The sequence below is a fragment of the Diachasmimorpha longicaudata genome, chromosome 12, assembly GCF_034640455.1.
Source record: "Diachasmimorpha longicaudata isolate KC_UGA_2023 chromosome 12, iyDiaLong2, whole genome shotgun sequence".
NCBI classification, from domain to species: domain Eukaryota; kingdom Metazoa; phylum Arthropoda; class Insecta; order Hymenoptera; family Braconidae; genus Diachasmimorpha; species Diachasmimorpha longicaudata.
Window position 1 is genome coordinate 6,166,559 of NC_087236.1, and position 22,416 is coordinate 6,188,974.

The following is a 22,416-nucleotide window of genomic DNA, read 5'->3' on the forward strand; positions in this document are numbered from 1 at the left end:
GGACCCACATGATTCATGCACTGGTTACCCGGGTAATTGGATTGAGCTTTTTTCCAGTGACTCCCCGGCTTTTTCAAGTAATTAAAAATTTCGTTGATTATCTCTGTTGCACTGTCTATTTTTTTTTATGTCACGTCGCGTTTGGACTGTAAAATAATTATCGTAGATAATAGATAAGTCGGGCGATCAGTGAATATTTTTTTCGCATCGTAATCAGTGGATACTTTCGCGAAATATTCGAACAGAGAGAGAGTGAATGCAGCGGAGCCTGAATCGAAGACGAATGAGAGTGGATAGAGAATAGGGGACGATAGATCTTCAATATCGCCTAGACAAACCATATGAATTGCATCAAGTTGATCGTATCTTGGAATATGAAGAATGGAGCGAGGAAATGGCGGAATATTTATCAATTTTTATTATCATAATCCCGAGTTATTGATGGCCCACTGGGTGCCCTGTTCCTTTCTATTCCGCTCTATTATTCTTCGTAAAATTTCAAATATATATTTTACCATTCATGTGTGCGTAATTTATCATAAAATAAAAATGCACCGATGCTTGATAGTCCTTTTTGCTTCCAGATGAGAGACTTTTTTTCTTTCTTGTTAATTACGCATGAGAAAACATCGAATGCGGAATGAAGATGAGCTTTAACAATCGCGGATTATTGGAATGACATTTTTCATGCACTGAACATCGATTCTACTGTCTAAAAATAAATAATGAGCGGAAAAAAAATTAATTCTGAATTTTTCCTTCCCCCGGAGGTACTTCACATGTCAAAAATGACTCAGAACATCGAATTTACCAGCGATCGAGCTCTCATTATTTTTAAAACTCTTGGAAAAATGGGAACCACAACAATTTTAATTTTTTTTTCGCTCACCTCGTCTTTCCTCCGACAGTCGAGCCCATTGAATATTCAAAAAATAGTATGTTGTACTCTATAATTACCCCAAGACCTTGACCTTCGTGATAGACGCCCCCGGTTCCCCGGATCCTCGCGTATTTTAAAAAATCGAGTGTTTATCATGCAAAAATAATAAAATCTCACCTCGCAAAGAGTTCATTGAGCAGCCGCACGAGTTCCTCAGCGGTGCATTGATCGGATAGTGACGTGAAGCCACATATATCCGCAAACAGAATGCTGAAAAAAGAATTGGCATACATCACACATCGCATCGTCTTCCATTCGCGATAAGAAAATCCCCGCATTTCCCTCTGAGCCGCAAACAAAATTCCCAACAGACACCCGGGAGTGTTAAACTCGAGGGATCGCATGCCGTGAAAGAGTCAAAATTCACCCCCCAGATCCGATCCAGTCTCCCTCGGTTATCGATGAAATTCTCGGGGCAATTTTTAGGGGGAAAAAAATTGAGAAGTATAAATCACGAAGCTGGGCCTCCCCGTGTCACCAGAATATGTCTCCATTTTACTAAAAAAAAATGTTTCGAATCGTTCGAGAGAAAAAAAAGTTCTGCTTTCCTTTTCCCCCGAAAGTTCCCCCTAAATAAGAGACGATAAAAATTTCCGGAATTTATTGCTAGAAATTCGCAGAGAATTTTTTTAATTGTAATTCTCTCAATCAGCAGTCAATTGAAATCAGAATTGCGAGGGAGTATAATATTTACTCGTAAAAATTACTTCCCTCAATTCTCCGAAGCCAATAATAGCCACTCGCGGGTCAACACACTCACAATGAATAGTGTAACAATAATAATAATGATTGCGCGGTGTTTGTTCAGTGAATTGAATTACCAGTTATACAAAGAGCGAGTTGAAAGTTGTTTTATAATTTATTTCTACCCCCTTCGACCTGTTCTCGTGTCCCGGAATGACTCTTGTTTCAGGGAAAAAGAAATGGAGAAAAGTGTGACAGATGAAATGAAAATAGCGATACAAGAGACGAGTGAAAAAGGAAACTCGTCGGGGTGTGGACAACCAGAGGAAAATTGTAATTGCGCGGAGGTTTTTTATTAATTTTCGAGGGAGCGACATTGCGTTTGACTGCGGAGGGAAAGAATGTCAATTATCTTGTTTTATTTCGAGGTGGATGGAAATAATTGCGACGTTTTTTTCCCTGACAAAAAGATTTGAGTCACGGAAACAACTGGGAAATTTTTTATTTTCAAATTTTCCCGGAATTTCGGTGAGAGGGAGAATTCTTGGAATTTCGGAAAAAATTTCACTCAAATATGAGGGAAATAGACGCGATAACCAATGACACTCGCCGCACCAGAGCTGGAATTTTTACCCTTTCGTAAATGGAATTTTTCTCGAGAATTTCCTTCAGCGGATAAAGGAAAATAAAATGTGGAACGAATTCAAGTTGAATCGCTCGAATTTTCAATAAATTCTTCCGCAAATTCATAAAATCCCGTGCCCTTTACAAAAAAATACACAACATACGTCTCATATATTTTTAATAAACTTTCCCACGCGCTCCAGAATTTTTCCCAACAATTTACCTCCGTAAATAAAAAAAAATTGAAAATACTACGATGGGACATAAAATAGACCATCACCTGACGTTCTCATGCCTTTGAATGTAGATTTTATGAAACATTGTGTCCTTCGGTTTTCCGGCAATATCCGCCTTCATTTCCATCGCAACGTGCCTCGGCAATACACTCAACAGCAATCGCTCCTGAAAATAGAAATAATGAACGATGTACCCGGGGCTTTAACACAATTACCAATTATTAATACTCGCTGAATTATTTTTACAAAATTAACTCGGCACTGGAAACACTTTCATTACTTCATGAATGAGTGGCGATACAATGGCCGCCCTGGATGGGGTGGGATTATAACGTGGAGAGCATTCAGGTACTGAGCCGTATGGATGATATTCATGATTCACGATTGTTGGATCGGTTATTGTTTGGGAAAATTTGAAAATTGGGGTTCGCGAATATCCACCTCCGTGTCAGCTGCGGTCAGTTGTTTAATGGAAGAATGACAATGCTGTTGCACTGGGTGGAGTTTGTTGGGTTTAATGATTCAGTGGGTCATCAATTTGTTTTGAAATGGAGTATGGTTACACGAGGTTGAATTTTGGAATTTATCTCTCGATTAGCAACAAATGACTGCTGATGGCCTGGTTCTGGGGATGGGAACGGAGATAAATTCGTTGACCCGGTCGGGATATTTCTCATCTGTAATAATTGAATTAACATGTGCATTAATGGGTCAATCGTTCTTAATGAATGAATAGGTTCAATTGAAATCTCACCGGGTTCGGGAATCGTATTTTAAGGCTGTCGGCTAAGTGAACAGCCAATTTGCCAATTAGTTTTTTAATAAGTTCAGTGAAAATTATTATGAGTCAATGAATTGTTAACGAGGTCACTGGAAACATTATTTTATTCAGATGGAGACGCTTTTTTTATTCAAATGAGACTTTATTTAGTCTCCATTTAAATAACTTATTTATCCAATCGAAATCGGATTTATTATTCGTCGGAATAAAATTATTTGAGTTTGAATTTAGAGGGTAATTTTAGTAACAAAAATTCTCTCCCTCAAATTAACAAATAAATTTCAGTTGAAGTACATGAATTTCCCTGACATTTTCCTCACAGGATTATGATCCTTTATTAACAATTACTATCGTATAAATTCCCCCCAAAGATCCTCCTTATCATAAATTCCCTCTCACTCTGTCTCGCACCTCCAATTCCATCTCATCCAAATCATAAATAGCCTCATTACGCCGACTGAGCAATGGATCCTGACACTGACCATTATCCTTATTTGAAATTCTCTCTCCATCGGATACTCCGGGTATTCAAGTCTGTTTCAACTTTCTCAATTCTCCCAGAATGTCAAGGAGATCAAGAGACTCATTCAAAGGGGGATAATTGTGCGGTATTATGCGCATGCATAATGGTATCGTGATGAAACTGGCCAAGCTCAATCATCCTCGATATAAAGAAGAGGATCAAATACGGTAGATTTAATCTTTATGATAATAGGACGGAGCTTCCGAATTTTGTAATCAGTCTGTCGGGGAATATATCCAGTCACTGGGAAATCACCGTTAATTACACCTTGATACGTTCCGAAAGTTAATTCACAGTCGGCCCGGTGGCTCATGCATATGGAGATAAGAAGTGATTCTCATCGTACTTCGGTGGAATATTAATAATTTATGAGGGATGTCAACTGCAGTATCAGAGGAGTTGTACCACGTGTGCAATCGTTTGTGACTGATATATTTTCCGAGGAGGGTTCAGCGGAATGAAAGAGCTTTCTGATAATAGAAAATTTGCATTTGAGAAGGTGCATCGCAGGGAGAGAGATTTTTTCATTAAAATTATACCGTCGTTTAATTTTTAATCTCACGTAGAATAATTTTAATCTTTTTTTCTAAAAATAGTCGTGAGTTTTTCCTTTGATGTTAATTACCCATTAATTATTTTTTCGTTATTATTTTCGCGATTGTTATAAACATCGGGGGGGGGGGGGGACTTAACACTTTGATTGGATATCCAATAATTTGGAATAATTTCGCCGGGAATTTCCTGGTGATAAATTCCAAATACTTCTCCGCACTTTCGAAGTTCCTCGAGGAGATTCCCGGAAAAATCTCGGGTCTATGTTATTCGAGGAATTTAATTGTAAAATGTAAAGTGAGAAGGGCGGATATGGAAAACAGTGAAATGTAATTTCATATCGAGTTATTCGTGACATGAATACCTGTTGTTGATTTTCTCGCTGGGTGGTCAGCCGGGCTTCGACGCATTGACGTGTTTCCAGGAAAGCCTGTCTCTGAGCCAACTCCCGGGGATGATGCGTTAATGCACCAGCCACGTTCGTACCACCCACGACAACAATCGAGCTCAATAACTGGAACATAAAGGGTTTTATGGTTTATATAGTGAATGCGAGACGGGAAACAATACTCTGGGGGTTGATACTCCATTCAACAGATTTTCTATTCCCAAATTTTCCAAATCATCTACAAAATTCGTTGAGTTCGTTCGTTTATTCCCATAAAAATTAACAAATATAAAAACAAACCAATGAATCACCAAAAAATACATCAATTTTTTATTTAAAAAAACAACTCGATGACGTTACCACCAATTTTAATCCACCCCCGCTCTCCCAACTTTTTCCTCCCTCACTCCACTAATTCCCTCCGTTCCACGATAAAAGTAGAAACTCCCATTTTGCTCAGACGCTCATCTGCTATTTATTAACCCCATTTCCCCTAATCTCAAGGACAAAAACAACGAGAGTGCAGTCGAGTCACGAATATAACATTTTAGCTTAGCATGAGGAGAGATTCACCCCCGGATTTTGTCTCAAGAGGTAGAGGCCGCGATGGGGGCTGGTACCAAGTAGGTGGTGTACGTTGGGGGTGCAACCGAGTGGAAGCCACGATCGTTGGAACAAACCCCGGTGTGGTTGAACCTCAGACGGTCTATTTTTAGAAAATGAAAATCCCTACCCACACAACCAGGAGGTACAACATACCGGCAGATACAATGTTTAATAGGGATGGTGGTATGGAGGGGGGGAGTGCTGGGCTGCGTGGGTAACCTCACTACTCAGAGGGTTGAGGAAGTAGAATAGCCCGGGCTGTGGTCGGACACGCTCCAGATGAGTGTATTTAACGAAGAAAAAGGGCCACTATTTTTTTATGAGCTTGCGGACATTTATTTTTCCCTGGATTGAAGTTGCCGCGTATTTTTCTCTTTAAAATGACACAACAAATGGTTCTGGGGGAAATTTGTGGGTCAGGGAAAGCGAGAACCATTCATTATTTATTTATTATTGGGATAAAATATATGAGATCATAATTGACAGGTGGAATAATCCAGAGTAAATCCCTAGATCAGCTTTTTCAACAAGTAGAACACCTCAGTGTGCGGTCAGACCAGATGCTTCCCCGGGTTATCCTCCCCCGAAAATTCTAAAAAAAATGTCGGAGCTGACCTTGAAACCCCTGATGTTTCCTCGTCAATTTTACCCCGTCCACCTTCGTCATCCCCCCTTTTGTGGGTATTTTCCATTAAATCATCACGTCTACGGCGTCCAACGTTGACAATGAATCGGAGACCAAACGAGTCAGGGTGGGATGAAAATTAACCAACGATTCTCGACAATTGCCCCTGTAATGGTACGAAAGCCAAAGCGTACGTCCATGAAAATTTTCACCATCCACCCCTTCCCCTCTGTCACCCCCCAACCACCTTTCGGCCATCTCTGTGGCGTACGGTGGGTAGATTATTGAGTTTGCACAGGTTCACCGTCACAGAGAGACAGCTAAGTATAAAGGTACAACTATAGACATGTTGGTTGGAACACAAGGGTCGAAGAGTAGTATTCACGCCCGTTGACCATCCTCTCTCTCTAATTAAATCCGCGTCGTGTACCCTGGGCTATCCTGTGTCGTTATTAGAGCGCTCAGTGCTTACAGGGCTCTTTGATCTACGGGGTCTACCTTCTGGATCTTGTTGGCCGGTCAATTACTTGTATGGGTGAATATGCCAGAGGTTATATTGTGTCATTGGGAATTTATCGGGTAAGCGACGATGATCCGTCACTTCTGGGGAAATTTTTGGACACCTGGACAACCGGGGAATAGAATTTTGTCGGAAATATTGGGGGAAATGGAAGGACAGGACGGGAGTCAATGGATTTTGAGGTTCAAAGACAAGTCAATGGGTGTTGGACGAATATATATGTGTGTGGATGTGTGTGGAGGTAGTGGAAATAAATTATTCTGTTTCCTTCCATTTTATGGGACTCAGTTGAAGGTAAATCCTCTGACCCAGAGTTATTTCACTGTAATTTCAATTTAACCACAAAAATGTTGGGAATATGAAAGTGTACTGCATTTATGCGCCATAATTTTCCGCTATTTTGATCGTATTTAACGAATGCAAACTCGTAAATTTCATTAATGGAGTCGTAATGTTCCCTTCAACCGCAGGCGTAAAAAACATTCAAAAATCGTAAACAACTCCCTTCGATTTATGTCCCGAGTTTTCCCGGGGGCTAATTGAATTTTTTTTTTTATTGCTGATCGTTCTCCCAGATGGTGGGAGAAAGACGAAGTAAAGTGGACCGCCCGGAAATCCCTATTCGATTTTCCAAATCCACGAGATCGTTTGATCAGCCGACGGCGGAGGTCCGTTTCACCCGACCTGCCCTCGATTAATTCCCAAGTTGTAGCAACAAGTTGGGTGTAGCCGAGTCCCAACGACGGAGATCCACATATTTCATGGGGGAGAAGCAAGTTTAGGGTGGCCCCCGGAGACCCTTTCGTGAAATCTTTGTTAATTATTCAGTTCTCCCAGAAATGATGAGGACTTTCGGGTTGAAACGACGACAGTTCTTTGGTGACCTTGAGAATTCCAGGCAGAAATGTCCGGCTCTAGGGACACGCCCTGACCCGAGATATTTTTGGGTAAAAATCACCCCCTGCCGTAATTTCATCCCTTAAAAATCGCTGAAAATTCCTCTTCACATGCCCTAAATCCTGAAAATCCCAGGTCAATTAATAATTAACTATTAATTTCCCGGTTTTTCGTCTCACTTCCGCTCTAAACTTCCACTCATTAATCACCCCTCCCCCGATTTCCGAGTAATTATCGACCTCATTCGAGTCCAAGTAAAACTTTCTCGAGCGCACAGATTCTTTTTTCACCGACTGTTACCAACTCCCCGGAATTCACGGGTCCAGGGAGATTCAAATTCTCATACCCGGGTGAATATCGTAGCCAGGGGGAACCCCCTGGAGCCCACCCCATTGTCTTACATTACCCAGTGGATGGTGTACGTTACAAACGCCCGAATGTCCAACACGAATTCCTTCATTTATAAAGTTGTAATCGAGTTGGGTTTACCTCGGAGAAAACATGACCACTCGTCTGTATTCCATCCCCACAGTCGTCCTTGAAATCAACTTTCTGAATTTTCAGCGTTTTCATTCATTATTCAGGCGCCGTTGCGCCGAGTATTTCACATTAAGAAACTTTAACATTAACGAGTTTGCGTAACGCCGCATCAAATATTTTCCTATTAAAATGGCTTCTGGCAGTTAGTTCATTGCCTCGTTATTTCCCTTGATTACGCTGTTGCGTTGTACGATCTCCGGGGAATCACACGGAACAAGTTTTTATTCTTAAATTAAAAATAGCAGTTCATTCGCGAAATGTCATTGTTTAAGAAATTACTGGAGTTCGAGAAGTTCAATGGATATTTAATCCATTACATATCATATATATACACATTATATATATACATTATATATATATATGTTTAGTTAATTAATTTAAATAATTGTTACATAGAAAGAAAAATCGTAAATTAATATATTAGAAGAATAAATAATGTTCAATATTTTGGATCTGGATAAACCTTAATCCCTCGTTTGTTCCCTCCAGCGCATGAAAAATTGGAGTAAAAAAATTATAAAAATTTATAAACGCTTTCAGTCCTTCTGAAAATTTTATCCGCAAACGTCCACAAAGCATGTGGGATGAATGGTAAGCCGCTTATTTGCATGGGATTGGGTGGCTCTGGTCGCAATGGGTCATGCATATATATTTTTAGAAAATATTATTGCCAGTCCGACCAAGTTCATGGAAATATCTCGCGGGGTGTTGCTACAGGGGTGGATAACAGCAAAAATGTTTTTCCAGTTATGTTTCACTTCGTTCCAGCTCTCGGTAAAGTACTTGCCCTTCACCCCGACCACTGTCCGCACTTCAATTATCCGAATTCAAATTTCCCGGGAAAATACTTGAGGATTTTTTAGCTTTTTCCCTGTCACATTGCGGGAGGGAAAGTAGAGGGGAATTATTTCATTCCTCAGCCGTCTTATCACAACACTAATTAATATTTCACTGAATCGATACTACGATAAACATCAACCTGAGGCCAGAGGCGATGGAATAAATTATCTGGTCATGTTGAACTGATGTTCGCGGTTGCGAAGCGAGACCGAAGACTACCGAGACCCTACGAAGGTACCATCGGGCCATAGAACTTTGGAATCACCGGAAATATTTACCGGACAGTCTCACAATTTTTCCCCGTAATTTTCCCCGCATTTTCCTCTCCAGGCGAAGATCGTCGACAGACCCCCTGATGGGGGCACCTCCACAAATAACCTGACATCAATCATACCCCCTCCCCCCTTTCAAAAATATCGATCACAAAATTAAACACAATCACCCTCTCATGACGGCTTTATCATACCCCACGTTACCGAAGTCTCAATGAATATCCCAAGTCATTCCTCCCTATCGAGGCACAGTCAACCCTCCACGAACTATCAACCCCCAATCCTCCCAACCCTCTCGCAACTTGACCGGAAAGACAACACGTCGATTAATTGTGCCCCCATCCTCCCTCCCCCGTTATCTTCAATCAACAGCTGTTCGGAATTCTGTACCAGCCCGGCACAAAACTTTTTCCACCAAAAAAAAAAAAAAAAAACCATTTGAATATTTGAAGCGAGGTAGGGAACCGGCTGATACTCGGGGAAGGCTTATAAAACCACCGGGTTGAGTCCAACCCCGATACGCTTTCCCACGCGGTATATCTCACCCGACACGAGCACACGGTAAATCCCGTACCTTATGTAGGTCTATGTTCGAGGACTAGGCTCAAGCAAACTCGAGCGTGTAAGAAATATCGATTCTCCTCATCTCACCCTGTGCCCCCCCTTCACCCCCTCAGTCGACTTCCGCTTCCGGTTGCGAACGCTCTCGTTGGTGGAAGTTTGCGGATCGTCGATCCCTCGTTTCGGGGACTAGGGAATTAGGAGATCCATGAGAATGAGAAAACGATAAACAAAAGGGAAAAATCTATTGTCACTCTCAGGGAGAATAGGTTTCTCGAGGGTAGGTTTTTATTTTTAATGTATACTTATGTATTTGTGGATGTAGGGGCGGGTAGACGTTAAATAAATTTTTTGAGAATTTTTTTTTTAATTAAAGGTGCAATGGACGTGAGTTCGAGGAACAAATAATTTATTTGAACTGAAAAATAATCACAATTGAAAGGGAAAGAGAATGGGAGTAAATAAGGGGAAAGGACTTGCCAGGGAAACTTGTAAATTAAATTGAGTAAGGGTTATGACACAGCTTTAGGGTTGTAAAAAATTCAGGTTATTGTTTTTAGGGAAAATTGAGGGAAAAAAAATTGAATTGCTCTTCTCGATGGTGATTATAATTCCTCTGGGATTGTAACCTAATCCTCGTGTAGCATCCGGCATCACACGGGATTCCACTTTCTCATTAATGTTACTTGTTTTTACGTACTTCAACATCGTGTTATGAGGGAGGATTCCATAACAGAGCACTGACAATTCTTCATTACTCGGTTTTTCCGCACGACTGGGCCGGAGGGAATATTCTTTCGGGAGTAATTTGTCCCAGTTTTCCGCGTCTTTTATTGGTGGGACTAATTGGCAGAAAAAACAGTTCGCTGGATACATAATTTATCGGGGGTGCGTCCACGAGACGTTCATAGAGCATTGCTAATTTTATTATTAAAAGTTATCGAATATTTTCTATCAGTTTACAAAAAAAAAAATCACGGCCCTTCGGGGATAAATGATAGCGAATTTTTCATAGACTAAGAAAATGTGAGAAAAATTATTCTCGTGTTTTCTCGTGTCTGGAAAAATGATTTTTCCTATCATAAGGCTATTCCACCCCCAAAACGTCTGTCTGACCATTCGTCATCGTCCTCCCCTTGAATAAACAGGCAGAGGCCCTCCTGAGAACCCGACCGACCTCGTAAATTGCTCATATCAATAAGGGACTGGTCCCATAGTGCGAATAATTCCCCAGTTTTCCACTGACCAAACGGGGGTTGAAGATCGATCTAACAAGCGTAATCACGTTTTCTGTTACGCGTGTTACGCCAAACCGCTGGAGGTAACGTTGTTGCATCGTTGAAGCCCCGGGGAAATGTCGATGCCAATGTGCGGGACTTTTTTTTTTCTCCATTCGCCCAGGCGAATGCTTTACGAGCCACAAACTGTATGGGTCGTGGATTTTGTCCATACGTTGGCAAAAAGTTAAAATTAAACGCCCGATAGTCGAGGTAAAATGAAACTTTTCCGTTCCCACGGGGCCATATATCCTGGAGGTATGTACGTGCGCGCTGATTGACGATTTTTCAGGGTAAGAGTTATCCTAATCTAAAGGGGATGTGGTTTATAAAATTGATTGCGTCAGACACTGTGTGAAGTTCATGTAACAATTCGTTTGGAAAGTCGATTTATTTTTAAAAAATCAAAGGGGTTGGTCTTTGGATTTTTTTGTGAGAGAGAAAAAAAGTATTTTTTCCGTGTTTTTTCGCATGTTGGGGCCTTACTGATATTCAGGGGACCCTAAAGCGCGAGGAACAACCTGCCCCAGTGGCGACATTCAACGATAACATGATTTTATTTCTCTCACAAAAAAATCTGAAGGCCAACCCCAAGGGGCAGGCAAAAAATCGAAGGGGTCAGTCTTCAATTTTTTTGTGAGAGAGAAAAAATGTATTTTTTTCGCGTTTTTTCGCATGTTAGGGCCTTACTGTCATTCAGGGGACTCTAAAGCACGAGGAACAACCTGCCCCAGTGGCGAAATTCAACGATAACATGATTTTATTTCTCTCACAAAAAAATTCAAGGAGTTGGCGTTCTATTTTTTTGTGAGAGAGAAAAAATGTATTTTTTTCGCGTTTTTTCGCATGTTAGGGCCTTACTGTCATTCAGGGGACTCTAAAGCACGAGGAACAACCTGCCCCAGTGCCGAAATTCAACGATAACATGATTTTATTTCTCTCACAAAAAAATTCAAGGAGTTGGCGTTCTATTTTCTTGTGAGAGAGAAAAAAGGTATTTTTTTCCCGTTTTTTCGCATGTTGGGGCCTTACTGATATTCAGGGAACCCTAAAGCACGAGGAACAACCTGCCCCAGTGGCGACATTCAACGATAACATGATTTTATTTCTCTCACAAAAAAATCTGAAGGCCAACCCCAAGGGGCAGGCAAAAAATCGAAGGGGTCAGTCTTCAATTTTTTTGTGAGAGAGAAAAAATGTATTTTTTTCGCGTTTTTTCGCATGTTAGGGCCTTACTGTCATTCAGGGGACTCTAAAGCACGAGGAACAACCTGCCCCAGTGGCGAAATTCAACGATAACATGATTTTATTTCTCTCACAAAAAAATTCAAGGAGTTGGCGTTCTATTTTTTTGTGAGAGAGAAAAAATGTATTTTTTTCGCGTTTTTTCGCATGTTAGGGCCTTACTGTCATTCAGGGGACTCTAAAGCACGAGGAACAACCTGCCCCAGTGCCGAAATTCAACGATAACATGATTTTATTTCTCTCACAAAAAAATTCAAGGAGTTGGCGTTCTATTTTCTTGTGAGAGAGAAAAAAGGTATTTTTTTCCCGTTTTTTCGCATGTTGGGGCCTTACTGATATTCAGGGAACCCTAAAGCACGAGGAACAACCTGCCCCAGTGGCGACATTCAACGATAACATGATTTTATTTCTCTCACAAAAAAATCTGAAGGCCAACCCCAAGGGGCAGGCAAAAAATCGAAGGGGTCAGTCTTCAATTTTTTTGTGAGAGAGAAAAAATGTATTTTTTTCGCGTTTTTTCGCATGTTAGGGCCTTACTGTCATTCAGGGGACTCTAAAGCACGAGGAACAACCTGCCCCAGTGGCGAAATTCAACGATAACATGATTTTATTTCTCTCACAAAAAAATTCAAGGAGTTGGCGTTCTATTTTTTTGTGAGAGAGAAAAAAGGTATTTTTTTCGCGTTTTTTCGCATGTTAGGACCTTACTGTCATTCAGGGGACTCTAAAGCACGAGGAACAATCTGCCCCAGTGGCGAAATTCAATGATAACATGATTTTATTTCTCTCACAAAAAAATTCAAGGGGTTAGCGTTCTATTTTTTTGTGAGAGAGAAAAAAGTTATTTTTTTCGCGTTTTTTCGCATGTTGGGGCCTTACTGTCATTCAGGGGACTCTAAAGCACGAGGAACAACCTGCCCCAGTGGCGACATTCCACGATAACATGATTTTATTTCTCTCACAAAAAAATCTGAAGGCCAACTCCAAGGGGCAGGCAAAAAATCGAAGGGGTCAGCCTTCAATTTTTTTGTGAGAGAAAAAAAAATTTGTTTTCCCCATTTTTTCGCATATTAGGGCCTTACTGACATTCAGGGGACCCTCAAAAGCAGAAAAAAACTCTCCCCGGCTGAGAACCTCTGTGGATTGTATCACGAAATTGCCCATCTATTTTTGAGAAATATATTACAACCCGGAATGATTATTCCAGCGAGTTATTGCCAATTGGATTTCAAATGGCATTGACCAACTCAACGAGAGATATTTTTGCCTCACTCGTGATGATTAACCCGGTGATGTTATCATGAGGGAAATACACGGCGGTAACATGTCGAATAAATTCCCATGGTAACATCAAAAGTTATGTATTACAAGTTTCATTCGTGTAGACATCGATTGATATAAATAGATTCCTTCCTTTTGGATTAACCTTTCCATTGACCATATCCATTTATAGAATTTTTTTTTCACTATCAGGATCTACTCTCGGACTTCCCGACTTCCTGTCGAACTTCCACACTATCCAATTACGATTTAAACTATTTTTTAAACCCAATTTTACTGAATAAAAATTTATTTCAATTTCCCAACAAAAATCTTCATCAAATTAAATTCAAGTCCTGAAACTCTTTTTTTCTCTCCATTTTTCCTAAAAATATAACTTCACCCCCCTCCCCCGCGAGCTCTCGCGACTTCTTGAAGGTTAACGATCTCCATTCCATCCCCTCGAAGCCATTAAAATGCCCAGAAAACAGCACAAAGGGCTGCGAAAAGTTTGCCACTCCCCAACTCTCGGAAGCGGAAAAATTCCTTTCATTCTCTGCTCTTCCTCTCATATTACCTCAATATTAGGACTTCACGTATCCTGGCCCCTCACCACGGGAATACACATCCCAGGAACGTCGTCAAGGTATGAGTGACGAGTGTCCTCACTGAATTATCCTCTGTGCATGACTGTAGAAGCCAAGGTTGTACCTGATGCACAATGCTGCGGTACAGAGCGCAGTCTGAATGGATTTTCAATGCACTGTGCAGCAAAGCACTCGTCCACTGGCGAGGATAACTAGAAACGATAAAGCTTTTATCCTGAATACAGGAAAAAGCCATCCAGTTTCGTTTCAACCTGTAACTACATCCCCTTCCGCCTTCCTTCGTCGACATTTCTCCTCCGTCGACAATTGGAATCATCGAGTCGTAAAATAAAATATTTTCTGTTGATTTTTATCCAATTGCGGAGGAAAGAACAATCGAAATATTAGTTTTATCGACAACAAACGGGACATCGTGTGCGGTAGATGAAATTTGTAGTGAAAAACATTGTTTTTTTGGGAGATGGAAAAATAATAGATTGAACTTGAAGAGAAGTCAATAGACGGGAAAATATTCTGTGAAGTTATTTTTCGTCTGGTCGTGTCCTCCATTTTTTTACTCCGGGGGAGGGGGAATATCGGAAACTAGGGACCGACTGGATTTTTAATTAATTGCATTTTTAACGAGGGAAACGAGAGTTCAATTAACACACCATAAATTAGGAAAATTAACTTGAGTATTGTGGGTTTATTTAATTGAGGGAATTTTCATATGTTAATTGCTATTGCAATTAATCAATTGAAATTATTTTTTATGGAGCGTGAAGTCGGTGCTCATGATAGAAAATTAATTAAATTGAAACTGAAAATTATATCGATTTAATAAATAATAAATTGAATGAAGTCGACAGGATGACGTGAAATCTATCCTGTCGTATTTTCATTCTGATATTCCTGCGATGGAACGAGGGTGGGGGGTTTTTTCTCGTCTCAAGCGACAAAGGATTAATTTCAAACAATATTAAGCGCAGAATCTCGAAGAGTTCGGATGAAAGACCGGAGAGTTATCGAGAAATTCCCTTCGGCTCCAATTTCCTCATTTCTCGTTGTGTCATGTCTCCAGTTTGAGACGTCAAAAGGCAAAGGATTTTTACCCCAATTCCCATGACATCAAAAATTTTACGAACCTCCCAGAATTATTCCCGTCATTTTCCGGTATTTTTAGGGATTTTTCCGCGTCCAGGAATTCCCCTGTTCCCCCGGAATTCCCTCTAGTGCTCCCATTTCCTCATCTCTCGTCATGCGTCCCACGTCGGCCCTTACGCGACAAGTTGTCGGTCTTCCCATCCTCGGATTTGAGCGGAGAGTGACATGTCATGACAAAAAAAAATAGATTCCGGGGTCGTCGACTCGTTGACCGCTTCATGTCACTCATTTCCCGGTGCGAGACGTAAAAGTGGAGGAGGGAAGTTGCTGGGGGAGCGGTGAATGTCTTCCTGAGCTCTTTGCACGTGAGATGAAGACCGTCGGGGATTTCAGGGGTTCACGCGATTACTTGAACGACTCCTGGAGTACCTCCTTCATAGTTCTGAAGTGGAGTGACGAATACTCCGGCCGGGGCAGTGAATTTAATTTTTTTATTTCACGACGCAATACCTACTTCAATTTTTACTCTAAAAAAAATTCTTTGACATTAACAAAAACATAAATACTTGTCACATAACAATTTACAATGAATTAGAATTTTTTTTTTTAATTGGTAGAGACGTCTTCATGTTTTAATGTCAAAGTTTCGGTTTTGGAGATGAAAAAGTGAAAAAAAATTTTTTTTGGGGCAAAAAAAAATCTTTTTATGGCAAAAAAAAAGATATTTATAAAATTAAAAATGGGAGATATCCAAGGACCTTCATCAAACTTAAATCCTGTAATATTTTCTCCAGTTGTATCATAATTTCATGCCACACTAGCCCATTTCTCAGAAATCTCAACTCTATATCACTGTTTCCCCAGTTTCTAGTGCCTCGCGTGCTGATTCCTCCTCGCTCCAGCGATAAATTGTGATTTCCAGTGAAGAAACGATGACATATAGATGAATGCTCGTGTTTATTTACAACTTGATAAGGCACTGGAGATTTCTTGAAACATGAATAATGCACTGAGCATCAAGACCTCTCGGAATACCTTTTACAACTGGAAATACAGCCTCAGTTCTACGTGAGGGGTTTACGGTAGGAATGGGGGTCGATAGGTCGATATCAAGCTACCTGTCGAATGTGGAAAGTCATGGACAGACAATGGGTGTCATACTCTGAAAGCCTTTGCATGGAGAGGATCTGGGGAAAATAGACTGTTGTAAATATTTGTCGGGATTGAAAATTCCATTTTTCTGGGGGAAATAACATTTTCCATTTCGACTGAATGGGCTCCCGGGGGTTTCCAGTCATTCAGGGAGTAAATTATATTTTACGGTGGGGAGGGAATCGCTCGAGACGAGATACATAAGCAGAAGTGCAATTGCCACGTTCCAGGCGATTCCAATAATATCTGGAAATTGTGAAAATAAAAAAAAATTGAAATCGAGGATGAAAATTACCCCAGGGTGAGAGTGTTGTCATGCGATAGGTCGATGATAATTCAATATTTAAACTGTAATATTAACAATCGTGCTGCGACATTGATCAATAAGTTAGAAGTTTATAAATAAATAATTCCAAACGCGGGAATAATTCTTTCGCAACTCACTCCATTGAAAGTCTGACGCAATCTCGTTCGATCATCTCGTGCGATAGTATCGCGAATAGCCGTGAAGCCAGGATGGTGTAATCCTTTAATCCCTGATAGTGAAACCATGAGTTAAATGCCGCACGGTCTGGCCCGATCGCCGGACCATTCACAAACTCTGGGATTAATTAGCGAAAAAAAAATTTTCCGATCATTGAATCGCGAGATTCAATTGCACAGATAATCGACAGGATTTTTCCGCTTCTCTCGATGATCGCAATAAAATTGCAGATTTTTTTTCATTCTGTTGGAGTACATGTTCATTATGTTTATCGATCTCGCTCGGCAGTGCGGAAAAATACGCGAAATTACTGAAAATTCTCGACAAGGTGACTCGACACGTAGGTAATTACTACTGAGGACGCAGAACGCGATGGACTTTGCGTGCATTATTCACGGACGATTATTTCAATTTTATCGGTGACTTGTAACCTTGCGATGGTAACATCGGCTTTAACGTGAAGTACAATCGAGTGTTGTACGTCGAAGCATTTCCGAGTCAGGGAATTGATGCGGTAGATGATGGATAGCGCACAGATATTTCGTTAATGAGACTAGTGATTACTGCATTGATTACGGGCTTTGTAAATTAATGGGGAATTTATTATTTTCATCGATAGAAATTTAGCGGAATTCGAGGGGTGGAGGACCGCCCTTTCCCCTGTTATCGGATGAAATTCCCTAATTAATTAGTGACTCGGAGTAATTAAATTCCGCTGGAAACTTCCGGCGAAGAAACGAAAGAATTCAATTCAATTCTCGTGATTTAAAATTAAAAAAAAAAATCAAACGCTAAAAATAGGAATAGAAATGAATTGTTAACCGTCTGTTGACGGTTCCCCTCGGATGTGGGATGTGATGCAGCGATAAATTTCACTTACATGTGCCAAAATCGCTGGATAATCCTGCGAGTACAGTAGAAGAGCTCCGATGAGATGCGCCGTTGAAAATGCAACACCAGCGATACATGCATATCTCAGTCGTATGGGTAACAGGGCATATGCCATATAAATGAAGAAACATACAGCCCATGCTGCTGCCAAGGGACCACCAGTACGCAGATGATCCAATCTCACTGTCGGCACTGTGCTGGTAAATGCATCGGAGTCCCTGGGCCTTTCGCTGTCGTCGAGGATATCCATCTCTTCCCCTTCAAAAGCCGGGAGATACGCCAGATGAATATTCAGGGCTATCTGCAGTCCGAGTAAGGTCACCAAAACTGCACCACTCACACCAGCCAACCAAACCTCATTCATCCCTGGCCGTGATATCGCCGCTACTAAAACTGAATGAAACGGAGGGTGAAAAATATTGCCTTTTTCAGGGGAATTTTTTCCCCTATTACACATTGCAATTTAATTAATATAACCTTCGTAATATATATGTATATACGAGGCATATATATATGTAATTATGTATAAAATATTTTACCAAGTATTGAATTAATATTATATTATTAATTAATCCTGGAGAAGTCGAAGGGTAAACTGAGATAAGTCGCGTTGGACTATCGACCGATTTTTATGAATATCTCGAGATGCAAGCGAGATAGACAAAAATGACACTAGACCTTTTCTGTAGTTCTTGATTGGCCGGATAAGAAAGGTATAGATCAAATTTTTCCTATCTCTGTTAGATTCCGAGATATATATAAAGTTAACTTGATCCGTTTTATTTCCGGTCCGGTATAACTTCAGGTCCGACTCACATTTCTTTATTCATTTGTAATTCTATTTTTTTCTGGGGATTTAATTGATTTTCCTCTCCGTGGGGAGATGAAACAAACTGCTCCAGCTGTTTATTTAGATCTTTTTTAATTTATTTATAATGTTTCGTGTATTTATTTTCGATTTTCTATTTTTGCTTTCCTCCGGGGGGAAGGCCAACTCGCACTCGCTGAGTTTTCTTCTAATTCCTCACTTAACGTGATTGGGGTTCGAATGGAGTCATTTTACAGAACTCTTGTGACTAGGTTAATTAAAAAGGGGATCCGAAAATGAGCGAAAGGTGCGGGAATGAGTTTCCCCGGGATTAAGAAGATTTCGCTGGAGCCCTTCAATGTCAATTTGTCATGGGAAACGAGTTTAATTAAATTGAAAGGTTTTTATAGAATGTCCCATTCACTTATTACACTCGGAATTTACAGCTGACAAATTGTTTTCATTGGACGGACGAATGTTCTATAAAATTTCTATTAAAAAACTGCGATCTCCGGAGGAAATAACCGACGACTATCGATTGACATTGACTCGAAATATTCACTGGTCCTCTGCGATGAAAGGAGAACGGAAAATTTGAAAGCTCGGTGCATGCGAGTCTGAATAAATCTCCCTATCAGTAGCCTTTCTACCCAGTCATGTGCAAATATATTCGCTAAAAGGACTGATGCACTTTGAAAATAGAGGAAACGCTCGCTCGTGAGAGTATCAATCTTAATCAAGGTTTTTTCATCATTGAATCGTTCTCCATGCATCGACTACTATTCTCAGTCGACCTCTCGACTTTTCTCAGTCATTAGGAGCTCTCAACGATCCCCTCCTCGACTCCACGGTTACGATCTTATTTCAGCCTTCGGTAATTGAGGTACATTTGAAACTGCGACTCTAAGCGTGAAGCATTAGTCGACCTGATGAAAAATAGTGCACAGGCGTAGGCAGACAATATCACTGGGATTTATCAACATTTACACAATCGATACTTTACGGTTCCCTAGAAAATATATTTATAAATAATTGAACTGAATAAATCGTCGAATTTAATGCACCTCCGATTTTTTATAAATTGAGGAACCGGAATAGACAAATATTTCCGCCCCACAAAATAATTTACCTCTTCATAATTTCCCGAAACCGGAAACTTCAGGATATCTTCGCGTGCCCTGGCCTCGAAAAACTTTTTGCCGTGTTTTTAGACACACATTCGTGTGTGTGCATGTGGGGAAAAATTTTCCCAACGATTGCTGTGGAACGAACGGTTCGATTCAATTTTTTTTTCCAGCAATCGATGCACTTTCATACAACTTAGAGCTGATTAAATTCTAAACGACATTGTCTCAGCAGTTTTCTGGATTTTTCCATTTAATCTGCTTTACAAAGGTCACTCCTTCCAGCAGACTGTTCACTTTTTATTTTCCTACTGCCCCGAGACTATTAGGAATAGCTCAATACCAAATTACTATGAGAACATCTTATTTTTATTCCACCTCTACTTTAGGGGGTGATAAACCCTGCGATGCGCCATTTTACTGTCTTCAGCATCGGAGAAGTACAGAAACATTTATTTTACACCCGAGCAAGCTTCAAAAGGTGGAAAAGGCGCTCACGAAGAACCTAAAAATTGAAAATAATTTATTTCGTATAAATAAATGATTAATTCACGAAAAATAATTTTTTTTCTCTCGAATAATCGAAAGGGAACCTTTTACGTGAGTCAAAGGGACTTTTTTCTCTACTCCTAATGCATTACTTTGAAGGTTCTCCTTATCACCTTCTCCTCGAAGGCTGAAAGCCCTCGCTGGCTTTTTATCCCCAGCATATTCACACATTCACCAGTGACTGATGGACCAACCAAGATCACCAATCACTCTGGCAGTCTCACCTGCATAGATGGCGATGCAAGCGAACAACGTGAGTGACAAGAACAGATTTTCCGATCTACGCAGTAACCCGATGAAAGACAGATCACTGTTCACCACGAGCCGGAGCACCAGGAGGCCAAGGGCAATCGTCAAGCCAGTCAGGAGACCCAGTACGTGTGTCATGTTGCTCTGATTCATCCTCAAGAAGTAACGCTGATAAAGCATCTCCACCTATTGAATAATAATAATTAAATCGATGAGTGGGTGTCAAATGAAAGGATAATTTAAGGTATGTCGTGTCTTCATGGAAGAATCAATTACTATCGTGTGTATTGGTAAGATAATGGCTTTGCGTGACTTCGCCTTGGCCCCTGTCCTTGTTCATGGCCCGACCGCTTGGTTTATGGAATGGAAATGCGGCCAACGGGGCGACACAGCCAAATCGAATGAATAAAGAGCAGTTTTCGCAACGTTTTCAATTAATTTTCTCTTCTGCTCGGGTCTACTCGGGGGCTTATGCATTTTGATGAATGAAATGGGGGAGGAATTTGAGTTTTCAATACTGAAAATATTTTTATAGTGGGGGATATCAATTAATATCAATTTTTTTAAGTAATTCATGATCACATTCGTTGAATTTATTTTTCTGTATTATTTAAACATGGAATTACTTAATGATAATTTTTTTTTGGGTCATGAAGGAGTCGCGGAGGGTATGAGGGTCTGACAGGTCATTAAAAATATTTAATTTTGAATATTAAGGATAGGGTAGAGGGTCCTTGTGAACTTGAGCAATTTTTAAAGGGATAGATTTACTTCGATGAATTTTTTTCATTAATTTTCGTTAATAATGAGTCGGTAATTTTGAACACTTGAATTTTTATTGCACTGGGGACTCCTGACATCATATGGAGGGAATTGCAATGGTGGACGGACCTTAAATAATAGAACCATCATAAAATAAAACTATCGTTCGCTAAACTGGCGTCAAATTGTCGAAGTACTCGAAAAATAATTCATTTGAGAGGGAAAAAAATGTAGGGAAATTGCGAGCAGTCGGATGTCGAGTGAGTTGTTACTTTTTCCCGTTACGAGGTCATAAGTTTCCTGTTACGTCGCTCCTGGTGATAATTGGTGACAATTAAATTTAATTGATTGCCGATGCACGAGACGAAAAAATTAACCTTGTACTATTTTCAATTCTCGTCGTTTTGTATTTTTAGTCAGGTTCAGTTCAATGCGGACAATTTTAGGTGAATACGTTCATCAGAAATATAACATTTGACTGGTGATACGTGCACTGGGAAAATTCAAGTGGCTGAAATTTTATGGAGCCTTCTGACAAGAGAATTCGGAGTTTCTGGGTGAAAATCAGAGGGAAACGAGTCTGATGGTACTTGGAGAATTTTCATAAGATTATCTACGGCAGCTTCTTGAAAGTTTAATGAGGAAAAGCTTTCATTTTTATTAAAATTTAAACGATGATGGAAACTGAGTTTATGTGAAGACTCCGCTGGAGAAATATTCTCCAGGTCCTTTGGCGTTTGGAAACATTGTCAGACCCTTTCGTAAAATCAAGAGTCCATTTTGATAAAATAATTCAAGCATTACATGGCCTGAAAATAATTTCATTATTTTTCCTCGAGTGGAAGACACTTCCAAAAACTTCACAAACCTTTTCGAAATTTTTATTTCCCCCTGCGGTGCTTTATTTTGTTATAATGCGATTAAAATATTGAATCGCAATTTTGCCTCGTCAAATTTATGGACAGAATCGCATCGAGTGGTTGGGCTTTATGTAAGACTTCAGTAATGGAACCTATTGTCAGAGATCCTTGACAAAGACAACGACGAATGTCAGTCGATTCCAATCCATTATTAAATACGTTTGTGCAATTGATTTTTCTCCAATTCAGTTAACCCATGAATTTTCCAGTCTCTGAAATCACCCTGGAACCATTAGAAGAGAATCGAGGTCACAAAAAGGGTTTCTATCCCTTATATATATAACTATTAATTTTTTTTATCGATTAAAAAAAATCTCTGGATAAAGATCCTTCCAAAATTCCCCAATAAAAAAATCGTCTGCCTCCGTCGATTCCCCCGGGTTATTAATTCCGTCAGCTGTAAATTGACCTGACC

The 22,416-nt window shown here is 40.2% G+C and overlaps 2 protein-coding genes across 6 annotated transcripts in view; one reads left to right on the top strand and one right to left on the bottom strand.

Annotated features, from left to right (window-relative positions):
* The window catches only part of LOC135167826 (uncharacterized), a 132,493-nt gene that overhangs the window by 83,139 nt on the left and 26,938 nt on the right, over window positions 1-22,416 (top strand). The window lies entirely within an intron of this gene.
* Window positions 1-22,416, bottom strand: part of LOC135167795 (uncharacterized protein) — a 57,318-nt gene that overhangs the window by 15,504 nt on the left and 19,398 nt on the right. Inside the window, exons 5-9 of one of the 2 annotated variants that reach the window (XM_064131348.1) lie at window positions 20,295-20,505; window positions 17,579-17,982; window positions 4,705-4,854; window positions 2,529-2,650; window positions 1,058-1,150 (exon numbers count right to left, since the gene is read on the bottom strand). In XM_064131348.1, the coding sequence (XP_063987418.1) occupies window positions 1,058-1,150; window positions 2,529-2,650; window positions 4,705-4,854; window positions 17,579-17,982; window positions 20,295-20,505 (980 nt within the window). The remainder of the gene's footprint in view (window positions 1-1,057; window positions 1,151-2,528; window positions 2,651-4,704; window positions 4,855-17,578; window positions 17,983-20,294; window positions 20,506-22,416) is intronic. The other variant, XM_064131347.1, reaches the window with a different exon arrangement.